Source organism: Triturus cristatus, chromosome 5_1 (assembly GCF_964204655.1).
Source record: "Triturus cristatus chromosome 5_1, aTriCri1.1, whole genome shotgun sequence".
Classification (NCBI taxonomy): Eukaryota; Metazoa; Chordata; class Amphibia; order Caudata; family Salamandridae; genus Triturus; species Triturus cristatus.
In genome coordinates, this window is record NC_140587.1 from 405,530,414 (window position 1) to 405,555,760 (window position 25,347).

The window sequence follows — 25,347 nt, forward strand, 5'->3', positions numbered from 1 at the left end:
ATTTTTTAGTGTCGGACAGGCTCCAAACACTTCGACCACGAACCAAACCACCACCAAAGGCTCAACAGCAAAAAGAACAAGATGTAACAAAAGGAGGAGTGAACGTCGGAAAAAGCATAAAATCGCCCAAAAAACAAAAAAAGCAATATTGGCGAAAAAAGTATTAACAAATAATGAAATTATAAATTTATCCACATTCACCCTCACTGAAGCCGAGAAACAACTTTTAAGCCTTGGATTAACATACTGTCCGGTTTCAGACTTCAACTATACAAAAACGAGAGTTGATATTTATCTTTACATCAGAAAACTTAAATTAAAAAAGTTCTTTTGTGTCAAGGAGGGTCATAATGAGAATGAAAAGGATTCAACCATTGACACTGCTGTTGCAATGAACCCCTTAAATTTACATGCGAGAGACACTAAAACCTTTTTGACAATGCATCAACTGGCTACTAATGATACGATTGATCTTGATATGGCTTCCACTCAGGAGGAGCTTAGAATGGCCTCGGTTGAACAATTGGGAGCTAACCTGAGTCCATTCAAACCCAAATCGAAATTTATCCCCACAATGCCTAGGGATTCTATTGATGTTTTTCAAGATGTAATTGTAGATGATCTCAAAAAGCTATACCATAGGATTAAGCATAAAAAAAGATATAAAAGCCAACATGAAAAGGACTATGCATTGTTAACCAAGAAATTGAGTGATGATCATAGGATTATTGTGGCCACTGCGGACAAAGGAGGTAACGTGGTTATCTGGCCACAAGAAGCCTACATCAGGGAAGCAATGAACCAACTTAATAATCCATCATGCTATTCCAAGAGCACCATTAAGGACTTTAATGAAGCTAGAGAAGTACTAAAAAAACTTCTGTTGAAATGGAAAAGAGAAGGCATGATTTCCAAACAGGAATTTGAGTTTCTTCATGTTGAGCATCCTTTATTGCCAAAATTACATCTTTTACCCAAGGTCCACAAACAAGTTGTTCCAGTACCTGGGAGGCCTATTATTTCTGCCATTGCAGGAGTAGCGGAACATGTGACTGAATATATCGATTACTTCCTGCAGGATTTGGTAAAAGGCCTTCCCACTTACATCAGAGACACTGGGGACTTCATTGGTAAAATTAAAAATGCTGGTTGGAGCGATGATATGCTATTTATCACCTTAGATATCGAGTCGCTTTATACAAGTATTGACCATGCATCTGGGCTTAAAGCTTTGGAATTTTTCCTAGGCAAGAGGCCTATTAATTGTTACAACCATAACAAATTATTGATGGAACTTACCAGTTGGTGTCTTAATAACAACTTTTTCTTATTTGGTAATGACATTTACATTCAAAAGCGTGGTGTGGCGATGGGGGCATGCTTCTCTCCCAGCTATGCATGTTTACATGTAGGCTGGTGGGAGGAGCATGTCCCCTGACTAACACATCATGATGTATACAATGAGCATGTGGTACTTTGGATGCGATTTATTGATGATGTTTTTATCTTATGGCGTGGTGATATTGCCAGTGCGACTAATTTTGTTACTGCCCTTAACATTAATCAGCAAAATCTAAGATTCACCTCTTCCATCAGTGAGTGTGAAGCTGAATTTTTAGATGTTAAAGTGTTTGTACATCAGAATCATTTGGCCACTAAACTTTATCGAAAAAGCACTGCTGGAAACAATACTCTTCATGCCAGCAGTGCGCATCCTAGACATGTTATCGATAATATTCCGTTTGGAGAATTATTGAGGCTCAAACGGATTTGCAGTGAAGCTGATGATCTTAAAATCTGTACAACTGAAGCTCTGGAAAGGTTTAGACAAAGGGGCTACAGGGAATCAATCTTGAGGGATGCAGTTCTTAAAACAGAAGCCAGAACTCGCGAATCACTATTTTTAACAACATCTAATATTTCTGTTGATAGTGATTCTGCAAATAACAGCCAGACCCCCAGGCTTATTATAGCCTACAGTAAACAGGCGAGACAAATCAGGTCCATTATTCAAGAACGATGGCCGATATTAAAAACTGATTTGGTCTTAAAACCAAGATTACCGGATGGGCCAACAATTACATACCGGAGGGGACCCTCCTTAAGGACCCATGTCTGCCATGATTTTCCTGAGCTCAGAAAACAAGAAGAGTGGTTGAAATCCCGCCCGGGGTTCAAGCGCTGCTCCACATGTAGAGCGTGCAAATTTGGTAAAAACACCAACCAACATTGCACACCTTTCAGCCCAGATCCATTTGATATACGTGGATCTTTTACTTGCAAAACTGAATTCGCTATCTATGTACTAACTTGTACATGTGATCTCAGATATGTCGGGAGCACCCGGCAACCAGTACATGTTAGAATTCTTCAGCATTTACGTGCCATTGTAAATAATGATGCATCGTATCCGGTGGCGAGGCATTTTAAGGTTTGTCACAACAACAATCTACAATGCCTCAATTATTTTGTAATTGCCTCGGTTCCTAAAATCAAGAGAGGTGGTGACCGTGATAAAATGCTTAGAAGATTAGAATCTGAATTTATTTTAAAACTAGACAGCAGATTCCCGAATGGGCTTAATACAACGGAGGATTTACATGTGTTTCTTTAACATCGCATTATGTATTATGTATGGTTAAGATTTCTTTAGAGTGTATTGCCCTGCCTGCTTCCACGCATATATATTATGAATTTCCACTTTTGATCCCATTTTTTCTTTATATTCACATTTTATTTTTCCCTATGTGTTTAATTACATGATTCAGGGATATATAAATGTGTTTTTTTCACTTCACTTATTTGACATAGACTCTTTGATATGTCTGTTCAGACCATAAAATGAATAATAGTGAGTTCACTCACAATGTTTTATAACATTTTATAATTTAAACATTCAGGCGTTTCAGCAAAACATAATTATTACTTAAACATGCTAATTGCATTATATGCTTTTAGGCGTATTTCATTTTGACCTCCATGATTTGTTATCTAGATCCAAAAAATATTGAATTATTGACAATATTGCATTATTTGCACAATTTTTTGTGTTTACATCATTGCGTAATTTGCACATTTTTTGTATTAGTTTTTATAAATTAATGATATAATGAATTTTAATCTATAATATTTGCACTTTATTGCGTTATTTGCACAGTCAATTAGGATTGGATACTATTGAAACACTGACTATGGAGTATATGCATTATATGCTAAATAACTATGCATATTTACATATGTTTTGCGTAATTATTTTGTTAGAATATATACAAACTGAATATTTGACTTGCGCTTGATGGCTTTGGATTTTAACCTGTTATTTATCTATAAAGTATGCACAACGTGGTCTAATATGAAATTGTTTGGAAAACAGACTATCTAACTTTGAGTAATGTGTCTTCACTTTCTAAATGTCACATGGTGCAAAAAAATGGTGAAAAAAATGCAGCCAATTGAAAGCCTCAATGTATAAAATGGGCTCATTTTATTTAACTGATTGTCTGTGAGCAAGGGCGGATGCCCGAAACGCGTCAGATTTTGTGAAGACTCGGCTTTGAAATAAATTAACAACAATTGTGCCTTACTTTGGATCTGCGTGGTTTCTATTTTCCGTTGACACGGATTTTTTCCAGACTGCAAGTGTGAGATATACATATATATATATATTTCTGACTATGTATGTGTATTACTGTGTTTTGACATATGTTATGTCCTGCTATGGTTCACATCGGTGCCGTTGGTACCGATTGTGCGACCTCCTATTTTTGTCTAGGGCATGCTCTTCGAGCTCCCCTTGTCTTTCATTTCCCCTCCCCCCCCCAAAGAAAACCAAAAAGGGATTTATATGTTTATGTATGTATATATGTGTCTATATGTATATCTGTCATGAGATGTACATGCAGACATAGAGAAGGCATTCGATAGCCTGGAGTGGGATTATCTGTACAGAGCCATGAAGCGTTTTGGCCTCGGTGAAGGCTACATCGGTTGGACAAAGGTCCTATATGCCTCAGCAGTGGCAAGGGTGCGGGTAGGATCCCTCATATCGAGTCAGTACCAAGTGTGCCGGGGCACCAGACAGGGGTGCTCACTTTCCCCGCTGTTGTTTGCGCTGGCAATAGAGCCCCTCGCGGCGGAGGCCAGAACAGGCCGTTACTACAGGGGGTTGGACTACAGAGGGACCCCGCAACTTATCTCACTTTATGCAGATGATCTGCTTCTGTTCTTGGAGGACGCCGCAAACACGCTGAACGGCGCGGAGAGGCTTCTTGCGGGATTTGGCAGAATCTCTGGGCTACAAGTAAACTGGTCCAAGACCTGTTTGTTCCCGCTGCGTCAGGGCGAACCGCGACCTGCAATCCGACCACTACTCAACTGGGAACCTAGTTGCCTTAAATACCTCGGAGTACATATATACCAGTCGGCCGTAGATACGCTGGAGGGCAACGTGGGGCGCTGTATACGAGCACTGAAGGGCAGCATGTCCTTTTGGGCCACACTCCCGCTCTCGGTAACGGGACGCATCTCATTAGTGAAAATGATAGCTTTGCCACGTCTCCTATACTACTTCCGCACGCTCCCGGTGTGGATACCGGGCTCTATTTTCCGGCAGCTGTGATCGTTATTAGTCTCGTTCCTCTGGGGCACGGGACGGCGCAGAATTGCGATGGCGACTCTGACCCGGCCAAAGGACGAGGGGGGCCTAGCGGTCCCAGACTTAGAGTTTTACTATCTGGCGGCGCAGCTACAGATCTTTACACAGGAGGTGGCAAGAGTATACCGGGGGCCGGAGCAAGACAGGGAGGGAGGCACCCCTCGCCATGTGCTGGCGTATATCACGCTGCAGCAGAGGCTGGTTGTCGGAGACTTGTCCCTGGAGGAACAGGCGTTCAGGCAATGCTGGAACTGATCGCAGCGTCGAGCGGGAGTGCGGCGCCCGTATGCGCCGGAGATACCGCTGGGAATGGTGACGGCGCTCCCGCACGGAGGAGATTGGTCGGGATTGCAGGTGTGGGAGGAGGCGGGCCTCCAAATGTTGGGCGACTTGTACGAGGAGGGTGCGCTGATCCCTTATCAAACTCTGCAGGAGCGGTTTGGTCTTCCGAGGGGAGATTATTTGATGCACGCGGCGGTGACGGGAGCGATGCAGGCGCACTGGGGAGAGGGGCTCCTGGAGCCTACTACATCTGCGGCTTGCCAATACACCATGATGTCTGCTGGCACCTAAAAAGCAGTGGCTTGCCTGTACTCCAGAATGATGCACGAAACCTTACAGCCGATGGCGGTGCTGAAGGCGAGATGGGAGCTGGATATACAAACAGAGATCCCTGACACCACATGGGCGGGTATAGTGAGGAGGGCCAGGAAGAGCACCAGGAACGCACGCTTCCAGTTGATACACTTTTATATCCTCCACATGGCCTACCTCACATCAGGTAAAATTGGAAAATATTTCGGAGTGGAGGATGCGGCGTGCCCTAGATGCGGCGCAATAGGAGCAGAGCTAGGGCATATGCTATGGGACTGCCCTCACCTGCGCGAATACTGGAGGGAAGTGGGCGGGACACTGGCTGAGGTAACGGACAGGGAATTGCAATATACCAAGGCGGTCTGTGTCCTGCACTGGTTTCCTCATATGCCCAAGAACAAGACCACAAGTAAATTTATCGATATTGGCCTCCTCTTGGCAAAGAGGGAAGTGACGAGACTCTGGAAGTCGAAGGTGGGCCCCACACATGGGAGGTGGATTAAGGAACTGCAGAAATGGGCGGCGAGTGAAAGTACACTTAGATACCAACTGGCGAGTCGTAGGTCTGATGATAGGGCACTAGAGGCGGCCACAGAGTGGGAAGTGTTGGTGCAGGCCCTGCGCAACAGCGCGGTGGAGGAGGAAGAGGAGCCCTCTGATCCTGATGCTGATCCCTGGGACGTACCAACCACACACACACAGTAGATAGTCATTTACTTCTGACACGTACCCAAGACTACATATTAAGGCCGAGACCAGTCGTAGGCGAGGGCACTGGAGGGTGGAGAGGGAGGGGGCTGGGGGATAGGGACTGGGGAGGGGGAGTGACGGGGTGGGGGGCAAAGGGGGAGGAAACTTCAAAGCGGAACGCAGACATCCTATAATGCTATAAACAAATGTACAGGTTGAAATATGGTTCAGTATAATGACCTACATGTTACCGCTGCCCGGCCTCTGGGATGTGGGCTCACAAGCTGTGTACGGACGCCTCATGGCCACGTAAGGAAACGGCACTGGCATTGGCGGTGCAGGATCATTATGTATGTAAGCTGATTATCCTATTGTTCTGCAATAAAAACGGTTTTTCAAAAAAAATGAAATGTACATGCAGCAAGAGGGCACACATACTAGATTTTTGCTAGCTGTAGTTTTAGCCCCAGATAGTTTCTCTGTCTCTCTCTCATGGGAGCGAGCCTTATGTGTGTGCCCTGCTTTTGCCGGTGACCTTTAACCGTTGTACCTCTGGGTACAGTTGGCCAGTTGACTACCTGGTGATGCATCCGTCTCTTTTTGCCAACGCATATGTGCTGTTGATGCTACATTTCATTGGGCTTTTGCATATCTGTGGTGTGGTTCTCACGGTCCACGCTGTCTACTTATGTCTATCCCTATCATCCACATGCATCTCCTGGTAGTCATGGTTCTGTTTATCTATACATGGTGACATTCGTCCCTCCACATGTCATTTTTAGCATCCACGGCGGTGCGTGCTCAGTTTCTATTCTTTTACTCTGTCATGCTATTTTTGTCCCTTCTCTGGGACTTTCTTTTGCATATCAATGAGATCCTGTGCTCAGATTAACTTATTCTTGTAGAAGTTATGGTATTCCTTTCATTGTGCACGGGCCATTCTGGGTCTGTGATTTCCTTTTGTCCCTTCCTGGACGAAAGAAGTCTCATACCATCCTGACGGGTTGTGGTGCCATTGCCTCCCCTTGTTAAGGCTCCCTTACAGAGCTTCATGGGTCAAGTGTCAGCCATGCTGGTATTGCTGTCCTCACCTGTTTCAGTCAGTCTTACTGACGCAGTAGTTTGCTTTTAAAACTTGGTGGGTTTCAGTCGCAGGCCCTCCTCCAATGGGGTATAGCTTTGGTATCTACTCTAAGTTAAGGAATCTGTGGCTAGATGTCTCTATCAGATGAATGAGTTACTTACCTTTGGTAACTAGGTATCTGGTAGAGACACAGTCTAGCTACAGATTCCTTAACGCCCACCCATCCTCCCCGCTCTGCGAGGGCCTTTTCAGGTTGGGTTCTATCCACCGGTCTCTTGACCGGTGGGCTTTGTCTTCCTGCGGGTTGGTCTACTCCACCTCCTTCCTAGGTCAGGATGTTTCATTTTGTTTTACCTGTTGCTTCTCCACCCATTCCCGTGATTGGGTGATGGGCTCTTATGTCTTTCCACGTTCTTACACCCTGGTTCTCCCAGTGTGGAGATTGGTGATGGCCTTCTTCCCTCCCTTCCCGCCGATTTATTTTTTCTCCATTACTTTGGGGTCTATTTGACTATACTACAGTCAATTGGTCATTAATGGGAGTATGTTTGCACATTCTCTGTTACAGAAATGTGATCAATTGCCATAAGTCATGTTGTTTGTCTTGTTGCCCATTACAGTAACATTCCTGTGGTGGCAGACTGCTTATCGTTTACCATGACATTAATTTCCATTGCTGTTTTGCCTCTGATTCTTTGCTTCTGCGAGACTGTTTCCAGATGCTCTCTGCCTTCAGTCCCTTACAGTATGGAGTGCTTCGTCACTGTCATACATGGTGATGTTTTTCATCATTTTATTATTTATTGTCGTTATTTCAAAGGTTTTGTTCTTTTTTGGCACACTGTTCCCACGCTCTCACAGTTTTAGTAGTGGCTCCACGTTGTGGCTCGGGAAAGTTTCACAGTAGAAAACGGACAGTGCACCTGGAGGGACTTATATGGTTCCATTGACGTCATATCCGTGGATGACGTCAAGGCAGAACCGTGCGGCGCCGTCCCCCGGCGCCCAGAGGTACTGCTGAAGAAATCTCCGTATCCAGATGAAGCCTGGGGGATATTCTAAGTTAAGGAATCTGCGGCTAGACTGTGTCTCTACCAAATACATTGTTACCGAAGGTAAGTAGCTCATTCAACACACTCAGACTACCTGCTCCACCAATTGAGTTTTACAGTCAATACGCAAAAGTCTCATCTTCAGCCTTTGCAGATGCAGTCCTATCTGGGAGCGAATCTAAACACACTCGCAGCTCTAGCCTCTCCCAATCCAGCCATGCATCGAAATATTCAAACTCTGTTACTACAGTTTAAAACCAAGCAATACTTGGCAGTCAGGACTTTCATTCAACTGTTAGGAATGACGGCATCACGCATTGCAATAGTGACTCATGCAAGATTACTCATGCGTTCCCCACAAGAATGCTTAGCAAGTCAATTAACAGATCTAGTATTGGTAGACAGCCACACCCATCGCTCTCTGCAGTAGTGGAACACACAAAACTTATCAAAAGGGCGGCCCTTCATCAACCTTGTTCACAGATAGTTCTCACAGCAGCCGCAACCCTCACAGGTTGGGGTGCCCATCTTGGCAATTTGACAATTCGGGGTATATGGCACAAGAAGCACAAAAGTCTACACATCAACTATCTAGAGCTTCTAGCTGTGTATCTAGCACTGAAAGGTGTTCAGTCTCACCTCATAGGGAAAGTTGTCTTAGTCTGCAGAGACAATATGACAGCTGTGTACTATGTACAAAAACAGGGGGGTGAACACTTAGCAACTGCCACGCCTCTCTGACCATTTGGCATTGGGCAATCCATCACAGAATTCATACCACATGGGCTTGTCAACCGTGGTTCACCACACTCTTGGAACCATCAGTGGCTCCATATCAAAAGCTGCATCTCAATTCCAACCTTCTCACTCAGAACCATGGAGAAATCAGACACTCAAACCCCAAGGAACTCAGTCTTGCGATTCGGCTCCTGAAGTCATAGGGTTTGGATACTTAAATTTGCCACCAGATTGTATTACAATTCTTAAAGAAGCAAGAAAGCCAACCACTAGAGCAAACTAGAAATGATTTGTTGTATATTGTAACAGCAACAATATTGATCCGCTAGATGCCTCTAGCCAAAATATTTTTTTTCCCTTTGCATCTACAGCAAGCTGGTCTAGCTTACACATCCATTCAGTTGCATCTTGCGCAGTAGCCACATATTTGCAAAACAGACAACATTCATCTTTGTACAAGGTTCCAGTAATTAAAGCCTTTATGGAGGACCTAAAAAGAGTAATACCACCCAGAGTACCTCCTGCACCAGTTTGGAATCTGAACATTGTGCTTACAAGACTCATCGGTCCACCTTTTTCATTACAGTTTATTTCTTGGAAGGTTGCCTTCCTCATTGCTATCACTTCATTGAGGAGAGTTGGAGAGCTACAAGCATTAACCTTACAAGAATCCTTCTTTCAGCTTCATAAAGATAGAGTAGTTCTTCGCACCAACCCAAAATTCCTTCCAAAAGTGGTTTCTGTTTTTTATATTAATTAATCAGTTGAGTTACCTGTTTTCTTCCCTCAACCTGATTCAGTAGCAGAAAGCGCGCTTCGCATACTTGATGTCAGAAGAGTGTTATTGTACTGTATTGAAAGGACAGAAGATTTTCGTGAGACAAAGCAACTATTTGTTGTGTTTGCTACACCTCACAAATATAATCCTATCTCTAAATCGGGTATTTCAAGATGATTTGTTAAATGCATTCAAACTTTCTATGCTAAAGCTAAAAGAACTTTATACCTTCCCAGAGCACATTTTACTTGTAAATAGGAGCGTCTATGGCCTTTTTAGGTAACATTCCTATAGCTGACATTTGTAAAGCAGTAACATGGTCCACACATATTTATCAAACACTATTGCGTGGATGTGTTAGCATGTCAACAAGCCCAATGTAGGGCAAGCAGTGCTAAAGACAATTTTACAAGCAACTGCAATACCTGCCAATTAGCGACCGCTTTGGGAGAATACTGCTATATAGTCTATGCAAAGCATGTGTATCTATAGCACAAATGCCTCAAACGGATTGTTACTCACCCAGTAAGCATCTGCTCTTGGCATGTAGAGCTGTAGATCCACAAGCGCTCTCCCACCTCCCCGGGCACCTGTAGTTGTTGCAGTTCTCATAATTTACTTTACATACGCATGGACATCTGTACTACTCACTTACTCCATGCTTACCCTCTTGCAGGAAAACAATCTAACAATGGAGTTGATGCCCATGCGCACTATCACCGAAAAGAGGAGTCCCCTTACCTTTTGACGGATAAGTACTTCTTCGCAGAAAAACAACTTACAAACATCCGGATGCAACACTAGGTGGCAGTAGTATGCAAAGCATGTGAATCTACAGCTCCTCATGCCAAGAACATTTGCTTACTGGGTAAGTAACATAATCCTTTTGGTACACTATATAGAGAGCCAGATTTTTACAGATGCCACCCCTTCTGACTTTCTGCCCACCAACTATGACCCAGCCTAGAGGTGGCCTTCTCCAGTGGTTCCGACCAGGAGGAAGAAGAGGAGGCTCTCTCAACCTCCCCAACCACCAGCCCTCAGTGAAAACTCCCCGCCAGGGTTGTGAGTATGGTCATCGCCGGCACATATGCTAAGCCTCTTAAGAAGGCTCACTGAGAGGAAAAGCCCCACCCGAGGAGGTGGGGGGGAGAAGGGGGGGGGGGACAGACAATCAGGCGTCACGGCTTGTACCGAAGCAGTTTCCACCTCTAGGGTCCTGCCACATTCAGGCTCCGGTCAGCGTGAAACAAAGGCCTTGCTGCTGACAACGTCCCTGCCAAGGGCATCGACCTTTCCCAATCGTTGACCCCTAGATCCTGCAGTCGTCTTGACCCCACTCAAAGCTGAGGCCTCTTTGATGCTGGTGCTCAAGCCCCCTTTTATGTCGAAGTCCCCATCAACGACCTGCTCCAACGACTTGGAGTAGCTGACCATCCATAGACTGCAGGAGCAGATGGTCATCAGACAGAAGATACTCTTTATTCATCCCCTACCTCTAAAGATTTTGGCAAAGCCACCTCTGCTGAAACCAGTTGAGCCTTGTAGGAAGATGGCTCTGTATATACTATACCAAAGTGAGGTATAGTGTGCACAGAGTCCAGTGGAACCCCAAAGGTAGGCAGAGGTAAAGTTAGATAGCACCTCACTCTCTATTTGTTTTAGTGTGGTCGAGCAGTAAGGCAGTATCAGAGGACAGTGTTGAGCATTTGTTTTACACTTTGGGCGGGAGAACCGGTGGGAAAAACAAGTGAGGAAGAGAGATGTGTTCACCTCCGCCAACTCCACCCCTAAGGTGTGGGAGGCGAGGTAAAACACAACCTAGAGTCCCTGCCATCTTGATAATGGGGAAACCCAGCCAACCAGGGATAGGTCCCTGCCCCCCCTCCCACTGGAGAGTGGCAGATTAGGGGGTGTACCCACCCCAGGGAAGGGACCCATTAGTCCCTGCCCTTTACCTACCTGTAACGCCCCTATATTTAGTATTCTGATGGATACATCTGCCAGTGGATTCCTCACCTTGTGAATATCCCCTGCGCCAGCATTCCACGGAACTTTCTTTCCCAGCACTCCACGTCGACGTGGGCGACGTCACAATGCATCGGCTCCGCACGCGACTCCGTACGACGTCATCGGAGCCATAAGAAGCCCACGTCGGCGTGATGACGTCAGTTCCCTTTTTTCCGCGCCGTCGATGCGCAACGTTTTTTTTCCAGTGCTCTCTAGCTACTTTGTAGTTTAGCGGTGTTACTGTGTTAAATTCAGTATGTCTTCGACGAGGAAGTCGGGCTTTAAGCCCTGTAGGGAATGCGGAGGCCTGATGTCCATGACGGATCCGCATCAGGACTGCTTATGGTGTCTTTCTTCTGATCATGACATGGAAGAATGCGGGTGCTGTAGGAGCATGAATCCTAAAGCACTGAAGGAGAGGAAGACCAAGCTCTTCATGAAGAAAATCGGTGAGGAGAAGAGAGGGAGAAAAAAGGAGAAGTCCAGGCGGGAGTCGTCGACTTCGAGGTCGTCTAAGTCGAAGAAACACCACAAGAAGAGGAAGCATTCTTCTCGGCGTCGCTCCTCGAAGTCCAGGAGGTCGAGGTCGGCTTCGCCCCGTCGACGTCGGAGCAAGGACTTGTCACCTTCTCCTGCCAAGTCTCCGAAGTCTCCCTCGCCGAAGCGGGCTCCAGCTCGTTCCCTGACGCCGTCACCGGCTCCGTCCAAGGTTTCGACTCCGTGCAAGTGGAGTCTGATGTTCCTTTGGATGAGCAAGATCAGGAGGAGGCTGTTCCGGTGCCGGAGGACTCTGCGGTTCCGGTGGATGATTCTGCGGAGCCGACGCCGGTGACTCCACAAGGGGATACAGGGACGGTCCCTTATCCCCAATTCCCGGCTCCAGGTACGGATCCCTCAGGATTTCTGAATGCCATGTATGGTATTTTTAATAGGGCGTCCTTCCCATCCGGAGCACCAACTGGTCCCGTGTGTCCGATGGCTTTTACACTAGGGGTGCAACAGCGTTACTCGCAGGCCCCCTTTATGCCGATGGCGCCTTCTTGGCAGTTTCCGGCGCCGGCTGGGGATCCGACTCGACCTCGGATGGACCATCAGTCTTCGGAGCCTTTTTCGACGCCAAGGCCGACTCCATCGGCGCCGCGTCCGGCGGCGCCGACTCCACCTATGGCGCCTCCGACTCTGGTGCCTTTGGCTCCACCGACGCCGCGTACGACGTTGACGACACCGGCTCCCCGGATCCGGTCGAGGCGGGAGGCCCAAAGGATGTTGGAGGAAGGAAGATATCGGGCAGAGATGGAAGAAGGTGAGGTCGACTCTTCTTCGGATGAGTTTGAAGGAATAGAGGAAGCAAGTGGTTTGGATACCACCCCAGAGTGGGAGCATGCTTCTGCAAGGTCTTCTCCTCCACAGGAATTGGCACCCTACCATGTGGTGATTAAGAAGGCCGCAGAGTTGTTGGATCTGCAGCTGCCCTCTGTGGAGTACAAGTCAAACCTGCTTACGGAGGTGTTACACTCTCCGACGTCGGCTTCGGAGTCTTTGTTGCCTTTCAATGAGGCCGTGTTGGAGGTGTGGAGGAAGCCTCTTTCAGCTCCGGCGGTTTGCAGACAGGTGGCGAGGAGGTACAGAGTTGCACCAGGAGACCCGGATTTTTTGTCCACACATCTATCTCCGGAGAGCCTAGTGGTGCAGGCTTCATGTTCTAAGCATGCTTCGGGTGCTTTCCCTCAGTCTCCGGCAGATAGGGAGTCAAAGAAAGTTGATCAGGCGGCCAAGAAGACCTTCTCCTCAGGAAGTATGGAGTTGAAGTCATCTAATGCCACATGCTTGCTGGGGCGATATGTTCATGCCTTGATGGACTCTATAAAGTCTTTGGCCCCTAAGTTGCCTGAGGGGGATAAGTCGTCCTTCTTGGAAGTTGTTGCGGACACTCAGGCGGCTGCCAGGCAGGTGATCCAGTCTGGGCTGGATACGGCGGACTCGGTGGCGAGAATTATGGGGTCGTCCATAGCCGCAAGGAGGCAGGCTTGGCTCCGTTCCTCTGGTTTCTCAGCGGATGTTCAGGCCGCGTTGGTTGATCTGCCTTTTGAAGGACAGAAGCTGTTTGGGGAGAAAGCAGATTCTGCCCTTCAACGATTTAAGGACAGTAGATTGACGGCGAAGTCCTTGGGTCTGCAGGCTCCTGCTAGGGGTTCAGATTTTCGAAAGTCTAGGGGATTCGGAAGATCATCCTTTCGCTCCTTCCGACAACCCCAGCAGCAGCAGCAACAACAGCAGCAGAATCCCCTCTATAGGTCCTACAGAGGGAAGCAAAGGGGTCGGAGAGGTTCTGGTCGCAACCCCTCTTCTTCCTCCTCCTCCTCTGCTCCAAATGAGGCTTCAGGGAAGCAGCCCTAGATCCCCCATCCCGGATCATGTAAGACCTGTGGGGGGTCGGGTGTCCTACTTTCTACGGGGTTGGAAATCTGTTACAACAGACCTTTGGGTTTTGAACCTCGTAGAGACTGGGTACGCCCTTCCCTTTCGGGAGTTTCCTCCCCCTTACCCTCCTTGCCAAGGTTATTGCTCGGAAGACCATCTGCTTCTCCTGCAGAAAGAAGTTCTGGCCTCGCTTCAGAAGGGTGCGATAGAGGCGGTTCCGGAGCAGGAAAGGGGTCAGGGATGCTACTCCCGGTATTTCCTGATTCCCAAAAAGGACGGCAGATTGCGTCCAATCCTGGACCTCAGAATCTTGAATTTTTACCTGAGACAGGAGAAATTCAAGATGCTGACCCTTGCGCAGGTTCTTCAAGCGTTACAGCAAGGAGACTGGATGGTGTCGCTCGACTTACAGGACGCGTACTTCCATGTCCCAATCCTGAAGTCGCACAGGAAGTATCTCCGTTTTACGGTTGGGTCGCAACACTACCAATTTGCGGTCCTCCCGTTTGGTCTTACTACCGCACCTCGAGTCTTCACAAAGGTGATGGCAGTGGTGGCTGCTCATCTCAGGAGGTCAGGGATCCCGGTTTTCCCTTACCTGGACGACTGGCTTCTGAAGGCAGAGTCCCCAGAGATAGTGCAGCGTCATCTGCAGGTGACATCTCAGCTGTTATTCGACTTGGGTTTTTCGATCAATGTGACCAAATCTCACCTGGTGCCCTCTCAACGCAACCTGTTCATAGGGGCAGTACTGGACACTACTGTGTGTCGAGCATTCCCTCCTCCTCAAAGGATTCTCGACATTCAGGAGATGGTCCCTTTATTCCACAATGGAGCGGTTGTTCCAGTTCTGAAGGTCCTTCGCCTGCTCGGTCTGTTTGCCTCCTGCATTCTGTTGGTCAACCACGCACGCTGGCACATGAGGGCGCTCCAGTGGTGTCTCCGCAAGCAGTGGTATCAGCACAACGGGGATCTCGGGGAGTCGATCAAGATCTCCGGAGAAGCTGCAGCGGATCTGTCTTGGTGGAGCGTGGAGGGCAATCTGTCTCAAGGAAAGCCCTTCCATCTACCTCCATCGGTGGCCACGGTGATAACGGATGCATCCACTTTAGTGTGGGGTGCGCATCTGGGGGATCTGGAGATCAGAGGACTTTGGTCTCCAGAGGAGAGGTTGCTTCACATCAACCTTTTAGAACTGCGGGCGATTCGTTTGGCGCTCAAGGCCTTCCTCCCTTCCCTTCGCGGTCAGTCGATTCAAGTCCTGACAGACAACACGACCGCGATGTGGTATGTCAACAAGCAGGGAGGTGTGGGGTCTTTTTGTCTATGCAGAGAGGCCTTACGACTATGGTCCTGGGTTCAGGAACATCGGATTTGTCTGATGGCAAATCATCTGGCCGGGGTGTTGAACGTGCGTACGGACAGTCTCAGTCGGCAGTTCTCCGCCGACCACGAGTGGAGGCTCCATCCGGAGGTGGTTCGTCACGTCTTTCGGACGTGGGGGACATCTCGGGTGGACCTGTTTGCCACTTTCGAGAACGCGCACTGCCCATCATTCTGCAGTCTCCAGTATCCGATGCAGGGGGCGTTGGGGGACGCGTTTCAGTTGAATTGGGGATCTCAACTCTTTTACGCATTTCCTCCCATACCCTTGATTCCTCGGGTTCTGAGGAAGATTCGCCAAGACCGGGCCCAAGTCATATTGGTCGCCCCGGATTGGCCAAGAAGGGTGTGGTATACAGATCTTCTCCACCTCTCCTCGTGCCCTCTGCTCCGTCTTCCCTCTGAGGGCAGACCTCCTCTCGCAGTCGGAGGGGCAGGTTCTACACCCCCACCTCCAGAGCTTACACCTTCATGCCTGGAGATTGAAGGGGGCAACCTGAGTTCGTTCTCTCTCCCGCCAGATGTGGTGGATATTTTATTGGCCAGGCGACACTCCACCAAGTCCATTTACTCATACCGGTGGTCCAAGTTTGTAAAATGGTGTGGAGAGAGATCCATTGACCCTTTAAAGGCCCATCTTTCTGATGTGCTCCAGTTTGCTCTTTCCCTGGCTCAGCAGGGCTGTGCTGTGTCCACGGTCAAGGGCTATCTTTCGGCCTTATGGGCTTTTCTATGCCTTCCAGATCAACCTTCTCTTTTTAAATCTCCGGTTGTTCTGAGGTTTATCAAGGGCCTTACAAACATGTTTCCTCCCACTCCATTTGTAATGCCTCAGTGGGACCTTAATCTTGTTTTAACCTTTCTGATGGGGTCCCCATTTGAGCCTCTACATAGCTGTCCTTTGAGGCTGTTGTCCTTTAAGGTGGTTTTTCTTGTAGCCATAACCTCGGCAAGGAGGGTGAGTGAGCTTCAAGCTCTTAGTTCTAAACCCCCGTTTTTAACATTGCATGCTGAAAGGATGGTTCTCAGGACCAGGGCTGCTTTCCTGCCAAAAGTTGTCACTCCGTTTCATTTGGGGCAGTCCATTACTCTCCCTGTTTTCTATCCTCCTCCTCATCCTTCCAAAGAGGAGGAAAGGCTTCATAGCCTGGACCCAAAGAGAGCTGTAAGCTTTTACTTGGACAGAACGAAGGACTTTCGTCTGGACGATCAGCTCTTCGTGGGTTATGTTGGACATTCCAAAGGAAGAGCGGTGCACAAGCGCACTTTGTCGAGATGGATTATCCTTGCCATCAAGATCTGCTACGCCCTGGCTGGTAAGACCCTCCTGAGGGCATTAGAGCTCATTCAACTAGAGCTAAGTCATCTACATCTGCTTTGGCCCGGGGTGTTCCTGTGGCAGACATTTGTAAAGCCGCGACTTGGGCCTCCCTCCATACCTTCGCCAAGCATTATTGCTTGGACTCAGAGATGAGGAGGGAGGGTCACTTTGCACGTTCTGTGTTACAAGACTTTCTGGTATAGGAAGGTGGACACCCTCCTCCGGGAGTGGGGACTGCTGTGGGAATCTATTCACAAGGGGAGGAATCCACTGGCAGATGTATCCATCAGAAGAACAAGTTACTTACCTTCGGTAACGCTTTTTCTGGTGGATACAGTATCTGCCTATGGATTCCTCACTGACCCACCCGCCTCCCCGTTGTCCACCTTTGTATAACATGGAATAGGTCTTGTTTGAAATGTTTGTATACTTTCTGGTACATTTGTAGGAAATGCTTGTTTGATTAGCATTCTTTTGTTTTGTATGCTATGTATATGTATTGGTATTCTATATACTGTGTATACTTGAGTTGTCGTTGGTTCACCTGTTCGCCTCGAAGGCACGGAAAAAATGGGTGGAACTGACGTCATCACGCCGACGTGGGCTTCTTATGGCTCCGATGACATGACGTCGTACGGAGCCGATGCATTGTGACGTCGCCCACGTCGACGTGGAGTGCTGGGAAAGAAAAGTTCCGTGGAATGCTGGCGCAGGGGATATTCACAAGGTGAGTAATCCACAGGCAGATACTGTATCCACCAGAAAAAGCGTTACCGAAGGTAAGTAACTTGTTCTTTAGGGGCACCCTGAACCTTCCTTCCACAGATCCAGCAACCAAAACAAAAAGAGGAGAAGAAGGACGAGAAGCCGTGCAGAGCTAACACGATGCCCACTGACTTGGCCCCAGCCCTACAGGCCTGTCTCCCCTCGAACCTGCTCCTGCAAAACCCTGGCGTGTCTGGCGGACAGCAACCTCAAAAACCCCGGAGGACCTGCCTGCCTACACTTTCCAAGCTGTTTCTCCCGTGAACACCGGACGTGTATGAACTGCAGCTTCTGGTGCCAGCCAGGAACTGTGAATCCAGCCCACCCTGCACCCGCCGAACCCGGCCCGAGCTAGAGTGGAAAAATACCACGAAGAGGTCCTGACCCGAGATCCGGCGACCCCTGACCTGCCTCAAGCCTCCTGACGACGCCTGCAGCCTCAATCCAGAGGACCCCCCTACCACGACCAGAGCGGGTAAGAAAACTGACGTCCCAAGGCACCCCTGCACCCGACGCCCCATGGCCTTGTGTGCCCAACCCAGCGGTGCAAAACAACCCTCTACATCCCAACTTACCCTCGAAGTGGTAGTCACTCCTGGAAGATCCTCGTCCCCGAGCCTGCAGTGTTTCTTTGTCCCGGAGAATCTCCATTCAAATCAACACGGCACCCGACCTCAAAACAGCACCCTGCACCAGGCCGCCCTAGTGCCGCTGAGGGTGCCCCTTTGGTGCTAAGCTGGTCCCCAACTTGCCCTGAGTTTAACCCCAGGAGCTTTGCTCCCACAACCCCATGGCCTGCTTGCCAGCAGCCACCAACTGGAAGCCCCCTATCCCCATTGGATAACAGTGGGCCTCAACACTCTGCACCCGGCCGCCCTAGTGCCGCTGAGGGTGCAACAACAGTGCATCACTGACCCTGGGAGACCCCTGAGTCTAACCCCAGAACCCTAACTCCAAAGACCGATTACCTACCTGGAAACCGATAACCTCTTTTTCCAAATAGAATAACATTGACACTTTTTCTCCCAAAAAGTTTTTTAAGTGTCGACTTTTGAAAACTGACAATATTCCTTAAAAATCACCCGATTAACCGCATTTTCTCAACTGTTTTCAGGAGATGTCCCAGTGCTGAATCTAGGTATCCAGCATGAGAAAGAAAAGTATCGTTAAAGTAACTTACCTGCTAAGTGAATTTTCTCCCCTAGGATAACATTGGTGATTCTATGTGAAAAAGTTTTTGTGTCAACTTTTGAAATGCAATAATATTCTTTAAAAATCGTACCTCTAACTAAAACGAATTTACTCAACTGTTTTCAGGAAATGTCTCTGTGCTGAATCCAGGATCCAGCTCTGTGTTAGAAAAAGTAATCTGAAAAGTAATTAACTGCATTTTACTGAAAAAGCCTATTGATTCATATGTACTGAGTCTACTAAGTCCGTGCATTGCATGTAAACTCGAATTGGTACCAAGTCCCACTGTATTCTGAAAGTATTCAATAACAGTATCTTATATCTGAAAAGTATTTTTATGCTTACCTGTACCGGGCTTGCTTGGTTCTAGAAATAAAACAGTATATCTTTTTATACAAAAACAATTGGCCTAGAGATCAGTCATTGAGTGTGTGAACTTTATTTGCTGACTGTGTACATCAAATGCTTAACACTGTCCTCTGATATCGCCTTACTGCTCGACCAAGCTACCACTTTAGAGAGTAAGGTTCTATCTAACTTTAACCTCTGCCTACCTTTGGGGACTCTTGGACTCTAAACACAATGTACCTCACTTTAGTGCAGTATATATAGAGCCAGTTTCTTACATTTAGCCAAAGATGTAATGTTTAATCGGACACAGCTTGGCTATAGATTGCCCTTGAAACAGCAGCTACTCAGAAAGGAGGAGTAGCTAGGCTTAGCGGGTCAAAGAAGGGCATAAAATAAGGGCGTTAAGGGTAGCAATTCCAAGAATTTCTTGAAAATTCTGTTTTCTGAATGAGAGGGACTTTCATTTCGAATATAGGGCTTTCTACACTGGGCGTCAAATGGTGCTGATAGGTCATTCCTCTAAGCTATGTTGACTTGTATCCACCCTAATTTTTCTATGATCCTGCACAGCATGTTCAGTCACAAAGTGAAATGTATTACAAATGTTGTCATTTAGCAATTTATCCATGTATAATTTTTGTTTTGTGTTATGCAATTCTAGGTGAATTGGCATGATTTTGCTTTTTTTGATCCGGTTATGTACGAGAGTTTACGGCAGCTTATACTCGCTTCTCAGAGTACAGATGCAGATGCAGTCTTTGCAGCAATGGACCTAGCTTTTGCAATTGACCTATGTAAAGAGGAGGGCGGAGGACAGGTACTTCATAAATTATAAAACATCACACCCAAAATGTAACAGTTCTAAAAAATCTTGCTGCGTTTTTAAAAGTTATTTTTATTTGTGCTGTGCATTTTCACTTATTTTGATGTTGTCTGAATAGTGTTTATATTAAGTAGCATGAAGATATTTCCTTCTGGGAAAATGTTATGCTTGAATCAACATTAATACTCATACTGGAGTTGCGAGATGCGTTGTCACTGAAAAGTTGTTTACTAAATAATATACCTTTTCTTTTAATCCACACCTGTTTTAATGCTTTTAAAGAAATCTGTATTTTTTGTATGGTCATCCCCAAAGTTTTACTATGATTCTGCTGGTTTTTTGACTCCGAGTGAGCTGAGGCCTGCTAAAGAGACCTTAGTGCCTGTACCCTGACCTTAACGTGTGTATGATGAATTGGCTTATACCCAGTTGGCATTAGCTAGGTAACTTACTCATAAAGTCCTATTATATGGTACCCAAGGCCTGTACGTTAGTCACCCCAGGGATTGCAGCACTTGTTGTGCCACCCTGGATGTGACACAAGTAAAATATGGCTCCAAGTCTAACAATGCTAACTAAGTCACCCCCAAAGGTTGGCCTATAGAGCCCTAAGGCAGGATGCTGTGTATTAAAAAGAGGAACATTAAGTTTTACATGTTTCAACAGTAAAACCCCCCAAATATCGCTTTTACTGTGGAAAAGGCGAGTAGCCCCAATGGCAAGTTAATTAACAGGTTGCCACAGCAGCCCTGCTAACTTCTGACCAGTTCTGCTAAAGTTGATACTGTAAGGTATCAAACAGCTCGTTACATTAAAGCCGACTTGTTGCCCAAGTTGAAATTAATTTTCGTGTTGCTGTGTGCAACTTTTACAATGTTTTTGCCCAAAATCTCATTTTCCTGTATACAGTTGCACACGGAGGTCTGTGCCTGAGACAGCATTATGCCCTCCTGGGGGATAGGTGTGCAAACAACTCCCAGGAAAGGACACAATAGAAGCCTGCGTGGGGTAGACTTGTTACCTCTCCCTGGCAGCAAGCCACATTGGTGTTGGCCCAAAAGGTGAGCTTCAAGGGAGAAGCTGCCTTTGAAGGGCAATTGGAAAACGCTTGGGACATTATCTCCTCTATTGTTTCGGTAGACAGGCTGGTACTAGGGACCGAGAGAGGAGAAAGCAGATGCTCAGAGTACTCTGGGTGAGATGCGGTCGACAGCAATCTTCCTGTGTCAACTCCTCCGCCCACAGAGGGGGGTGAGGCGGTCCTGGCCACGAGGTCGACGCCCCTCAAGTCCTCTTGATTCTGGCAAAAGTCCATCTGCCACTGGGCTAGCAGTCCCCCGGTATCATGGTCACAGCCAAATCCTTCCCTGGGGAATAACTTCTCTTCTGGTCCACCAATCTTCACTTAGACGACTCTCCAGGGTCCAACAGACTCGGTTGCAGCTTTAAGCGTCCGGTCTTGGTCTCTGATGCTGCACGGTAGCAGTATGAAGATTCAGAGCTACCAAATTCAAGCTTCTGCAGCTGTTGTAGCCCTGTGTTGTGAGCAAAAGGTTCGCCAACTGACCCTTGGAGTGCCTTGCTTCAGCTGGGTTTGGAGATAGCAAGCGCCATCACTTCTCATTTGCTAGCCAGTAGGTTCATCAGGTGCAGTCTATGCCTGTACACCCTCTCTTCGCCAGGTCCCTGAAACTTTTCAGACACTCACCCCTAGTCACAGGTCTGGGTTTAATCCATCATCGTTCTTTAGCTCACTTCGCCACCCCAGTTCAGACCCAGCTATATGCAGATCAGTCTTGACCCTGTACCTCATGGGAACAGTCCAGCCCGAAGTGCCAAGCCATTCTTCCCTGAACCCAAAATAAGCATTTAGTGACTGTTTTCAGGGAAACATCCCTAATCAGCCAGGCTAGCTTGGATCCAATAGCAAAGTGAGCAAGGGACCCACGTCTGGGCATACCCTGCCAACTTAGGGCGAACAAAGCAAACACAAGGAGATTAATTGCTTGTTTCTGGTTCAGGGAGGACCTGGCCTGGCAGTTCGGGCTGGACTGTTCCCATAAGGCACAGGGTCAAGACTGATTTGGCTCGGTCCAAACTGTGGTGGCGAAGTGAGCTAAAGATTGATGATGGATTCAACCCAGATCTGTGACACTGGGGGTGAGTGTCTGAAAAGTTTCAGCACTCCATCCATCATCCTCTTATGTTTGTTGTGTTCGCCCTAATTTGGTAGGGTATGCCCAGACGTGGGTCTCTTGCTCACTTTGCCACTGGATTCAAGCTATCCTGGCTGATAAGAGGTGTTACCCCAAAACCGGTCCTAGGATGCTTGTTTCCGGTCCATGTAGGACCTGGTCTGGCAGTTCGGTACGGACTTTTCCCATGAGGCACAGGGTCAAGACTGATTTGCATATGGCTGGGTCCAAACTGGGTGGCAAAGTGAGCTAAAGAATGACGATGGATTCAACCCAGATCGGTGACTGGTGGTGAGTGTCTGGAAAGTTTCAGCACTCCGTCCATCATCCCCTTGTGTTTGAGATATATATATATATATATATATATATATATATATATATATATATATATATATATATATATATATATATATGTATATGTTCGAGGCATATGAGCTGCAGATTACACACTTGTGCATAGATCACCATCTGGTGTTGGGCCCAGATGTTGGCAGTTGTATTTCCTCTTGGAAAGTCTTTGGAAGTCCCGAGGCCAGTGACTCCTCCTTTGGATCGTATTGCGCATGGGCTTCGGCTCCATCCTCAGATTGTTTTTTTACGCCATCGGGCTCGGATGTGATCTTCGCGCTCCGGTTCCGAACAGGTTTCCAGTTCAATCGACGCGCAATCCTCACCCCAATTTGCGGTATTGTTTCCATCACGATCTCCACACTCGACGCGGCTCTCATCGATCAACACCTTCGATTCCAGTCGTCAACGCCGGCCTTCGGGCCTACCCAAGCTCCGGTCCTGGCTCATGGAAAGGACTCCCTTCGAGAAGTGCCCTCGATGTGGGTCCAAATTCCCCCACACCGATCTCCACGAAGTATGTAATCTCTGCCTCTCCCCTGAACACGAGGCTCGAGACTGCCTGGCGTGCAAGTCCTTCCGGTCCAAGAAAACGATTCGAAACCGAAGAGCAAGAAGGACCATGGCGCACTCGTCGACGGCGATTCCAAATGACCTTCGGAGAGGGCGTCGACACCCTCTCCGGCACCGAAAAAGGCTTCGGGCCTAGGTAAGACCAAAGACACTGCTTCCCACACCGCACCTTCGGGACCGGTAAAGAAGCCGATTAACCCTTCCAGCGGCTCGGGATCGAGCCAGCCCACCGTCGGTGCCGACAAACACTCCTCCGCACCGACACCGAAAAATAAAATGGCCTCCTCTTCGGCACCGAGCCCCATACTGAAACACTCGTGCCGAAACCCAGTTCCACTTCCTCGGTACCGACTCCATCTTCGGAACCGACAAAAGTACACAAGGCCACCGGCACCGAGATCTCGAATCCGAAACACATCTCGGCACCAACCAAACAAAAAGCCGTTTCCAAGCCGCAGACTTCCAAACAGGACATTAAAGCCAGAAAACCAACGGCCCGACACCTTTGGCGCCGACGGACAAAACACCTTCAGAAGAACTCTTTACACCGGATACCTTGCAAAAGACATTGACCAAGGATCCCAAAACCGGACATTTGATGCTCAGCATCAAAAAGAGACAGCTTGAAAAATCTACCCCAGCTCCGCATCCAAAGAGGAAGGACTCTGCTACATCACCTTTCAGAATGCCTTCCCCACCTCTTCCCCCCCACCCTCCACCTTCTCCCCCTCCACCTTCTCCACCCCTCCTCATCATTCCCAAACACCCCCTCCGGATGATGATGATGATACATATGATGACATGGTGGACGTGCCCCATGATTTACCTACAGGAGACCCCACTCCCACAGGCTCCCCAGACCCATGGGACGATTACAACAACCCCGACATCCCTAACGTCCCACAAGAGGATCTCTATCCCTCGAGACCATCCCCACATGAAGACTCATTGGGGTTCAACCATTGACTCCAGAGGGCGGCACACTATCACGGGGTAGATCTACATACCAACCCCGTGGAGGAGCATTTCCTCCTCGTTACTTTTGACACCACACATAGGGCCATCTCCATACTGCCCATGCTCAAAGGAGTTGTAAAACACGCGCCAGAGGTCTTTAAAGACCCAGTCAGAGCCAGGGTTATTAACCCGCGCATTGACAAAAAATACAAAGCCGCCCCTACAGATCCCTCCTACATCAGAGGGCCAGCACCACTAGATTCCCTGGTAGTATCCACAGCAAGTAAGAGGGCCAACTCCCAGACGTCAGGCGATGCACCACCACCAGACAAAGAGTCAAAACTCTTGGACGCATCCGGCAAGCACACTGCATCACAAGCTGCCAACATATGACTGTAAATGTGGCCTTGCAAACTGTTCCGATGGTGGATTTGCTAGAGACTTTATTGTAAAGTTGGAAGGGGAAGCGTTTATTTAGAGAGCCTGTCAACGGAGTACAGTGAGCATGGTTATACTAGGGCAATTGTCCAGTTGGATGTTTTCAGCAAGGGTCGATTACTGATTGTCATGTATTCGTATGATCTTGATTGTTAATAAACATATTTACAAAAAACAAAAAACAAGCTGCCAACATATGGCGTATCGCCAATACACAAGCGTTACTGGCTAGATATGACAGGGCCCATTATGACGAATTAGAAGCCATAATGCAACACCTCCCTCACAAATACAAAAACAGGGCAAACAAGCTAATTCAGGAGGGTAAAATCATCACTAATACCTCCATCCGTTGTGCCCTAGATGCAGCAGACACCGCCTCCAGGGCCATCAATACTAGCGTCCTCCGCCGCCGCCATGCCTGGCTCAGGATCTCCGGATTTAAACCAGAAGTGCAAGCTTCCATCCTGAACCATCCATTTGACCAGGAACATCTGTTTGGCCCAAAAGTGGATGAGGCCCTAGAAAAAATGAAAAAAGACACCGACTCTGCCAAATCTATGGGAGCCTTACAATCACACCCTCCCAGGCGCTCCTTTCGCCGTTCCTCCTTTCGGAGCACATCCAGAGGCTACTCCTCTGATACCGCTTCCACGTCATACAAAGCTCCTACCCAATCCACCTTCACAAGGGGTTACCAAAGAGGCGGCTACAGGGGCAACAATAATAAAGGCAGAGGCAAAACAAACACCGCCCGCTCTGCCCCCACACCTGCCCAATGACTTCCCTCCACTCCCCCCCCAGACCATCCCACTCTGGTCGGGGGCAGACTACAGCATTTCCTTCATGTCTGGGCTACCATCACCTCAGACAAATGGGTAACACAAATAATTCGGTCAGGCTACTACCTAGAGCTAATGTCTACCCCCCACACATTCCACCCAGACAACGCCCAACGTCACAGGAACATCTAGCATCACT

The 25,347-nt window shown here is 47.8% G+C and overlaps 1 protein-coding gene across 15 annotated transcripts in view; it reads left to right on the forward strand.

Annotated features, from left to right (window-relative positions):
* The window catches only part of UBR5 (ubiquitin protein ligase E3 component n-recognin 5), a 2,036,132-nt gene that overhangs the window by 1,823,728 nt on the left and 187,057 nt on the right, over window positions 1–25,347 (forward strand). For all 15 annotated transcript variants that reach the window (XM_085605144.1, XM_085605147.1, XM_085605145.1 and 12 more), the window contains one exon: window positions 19,694–19,849. In XM_085605144.1, the coding sequence (XP_085461270.1) occupies window positions 19,694–19,849 (156 nt within the window). The remainder of the gene's footprint in view (window positions 1–19,693; window positions 19,850–25,347) is intronic.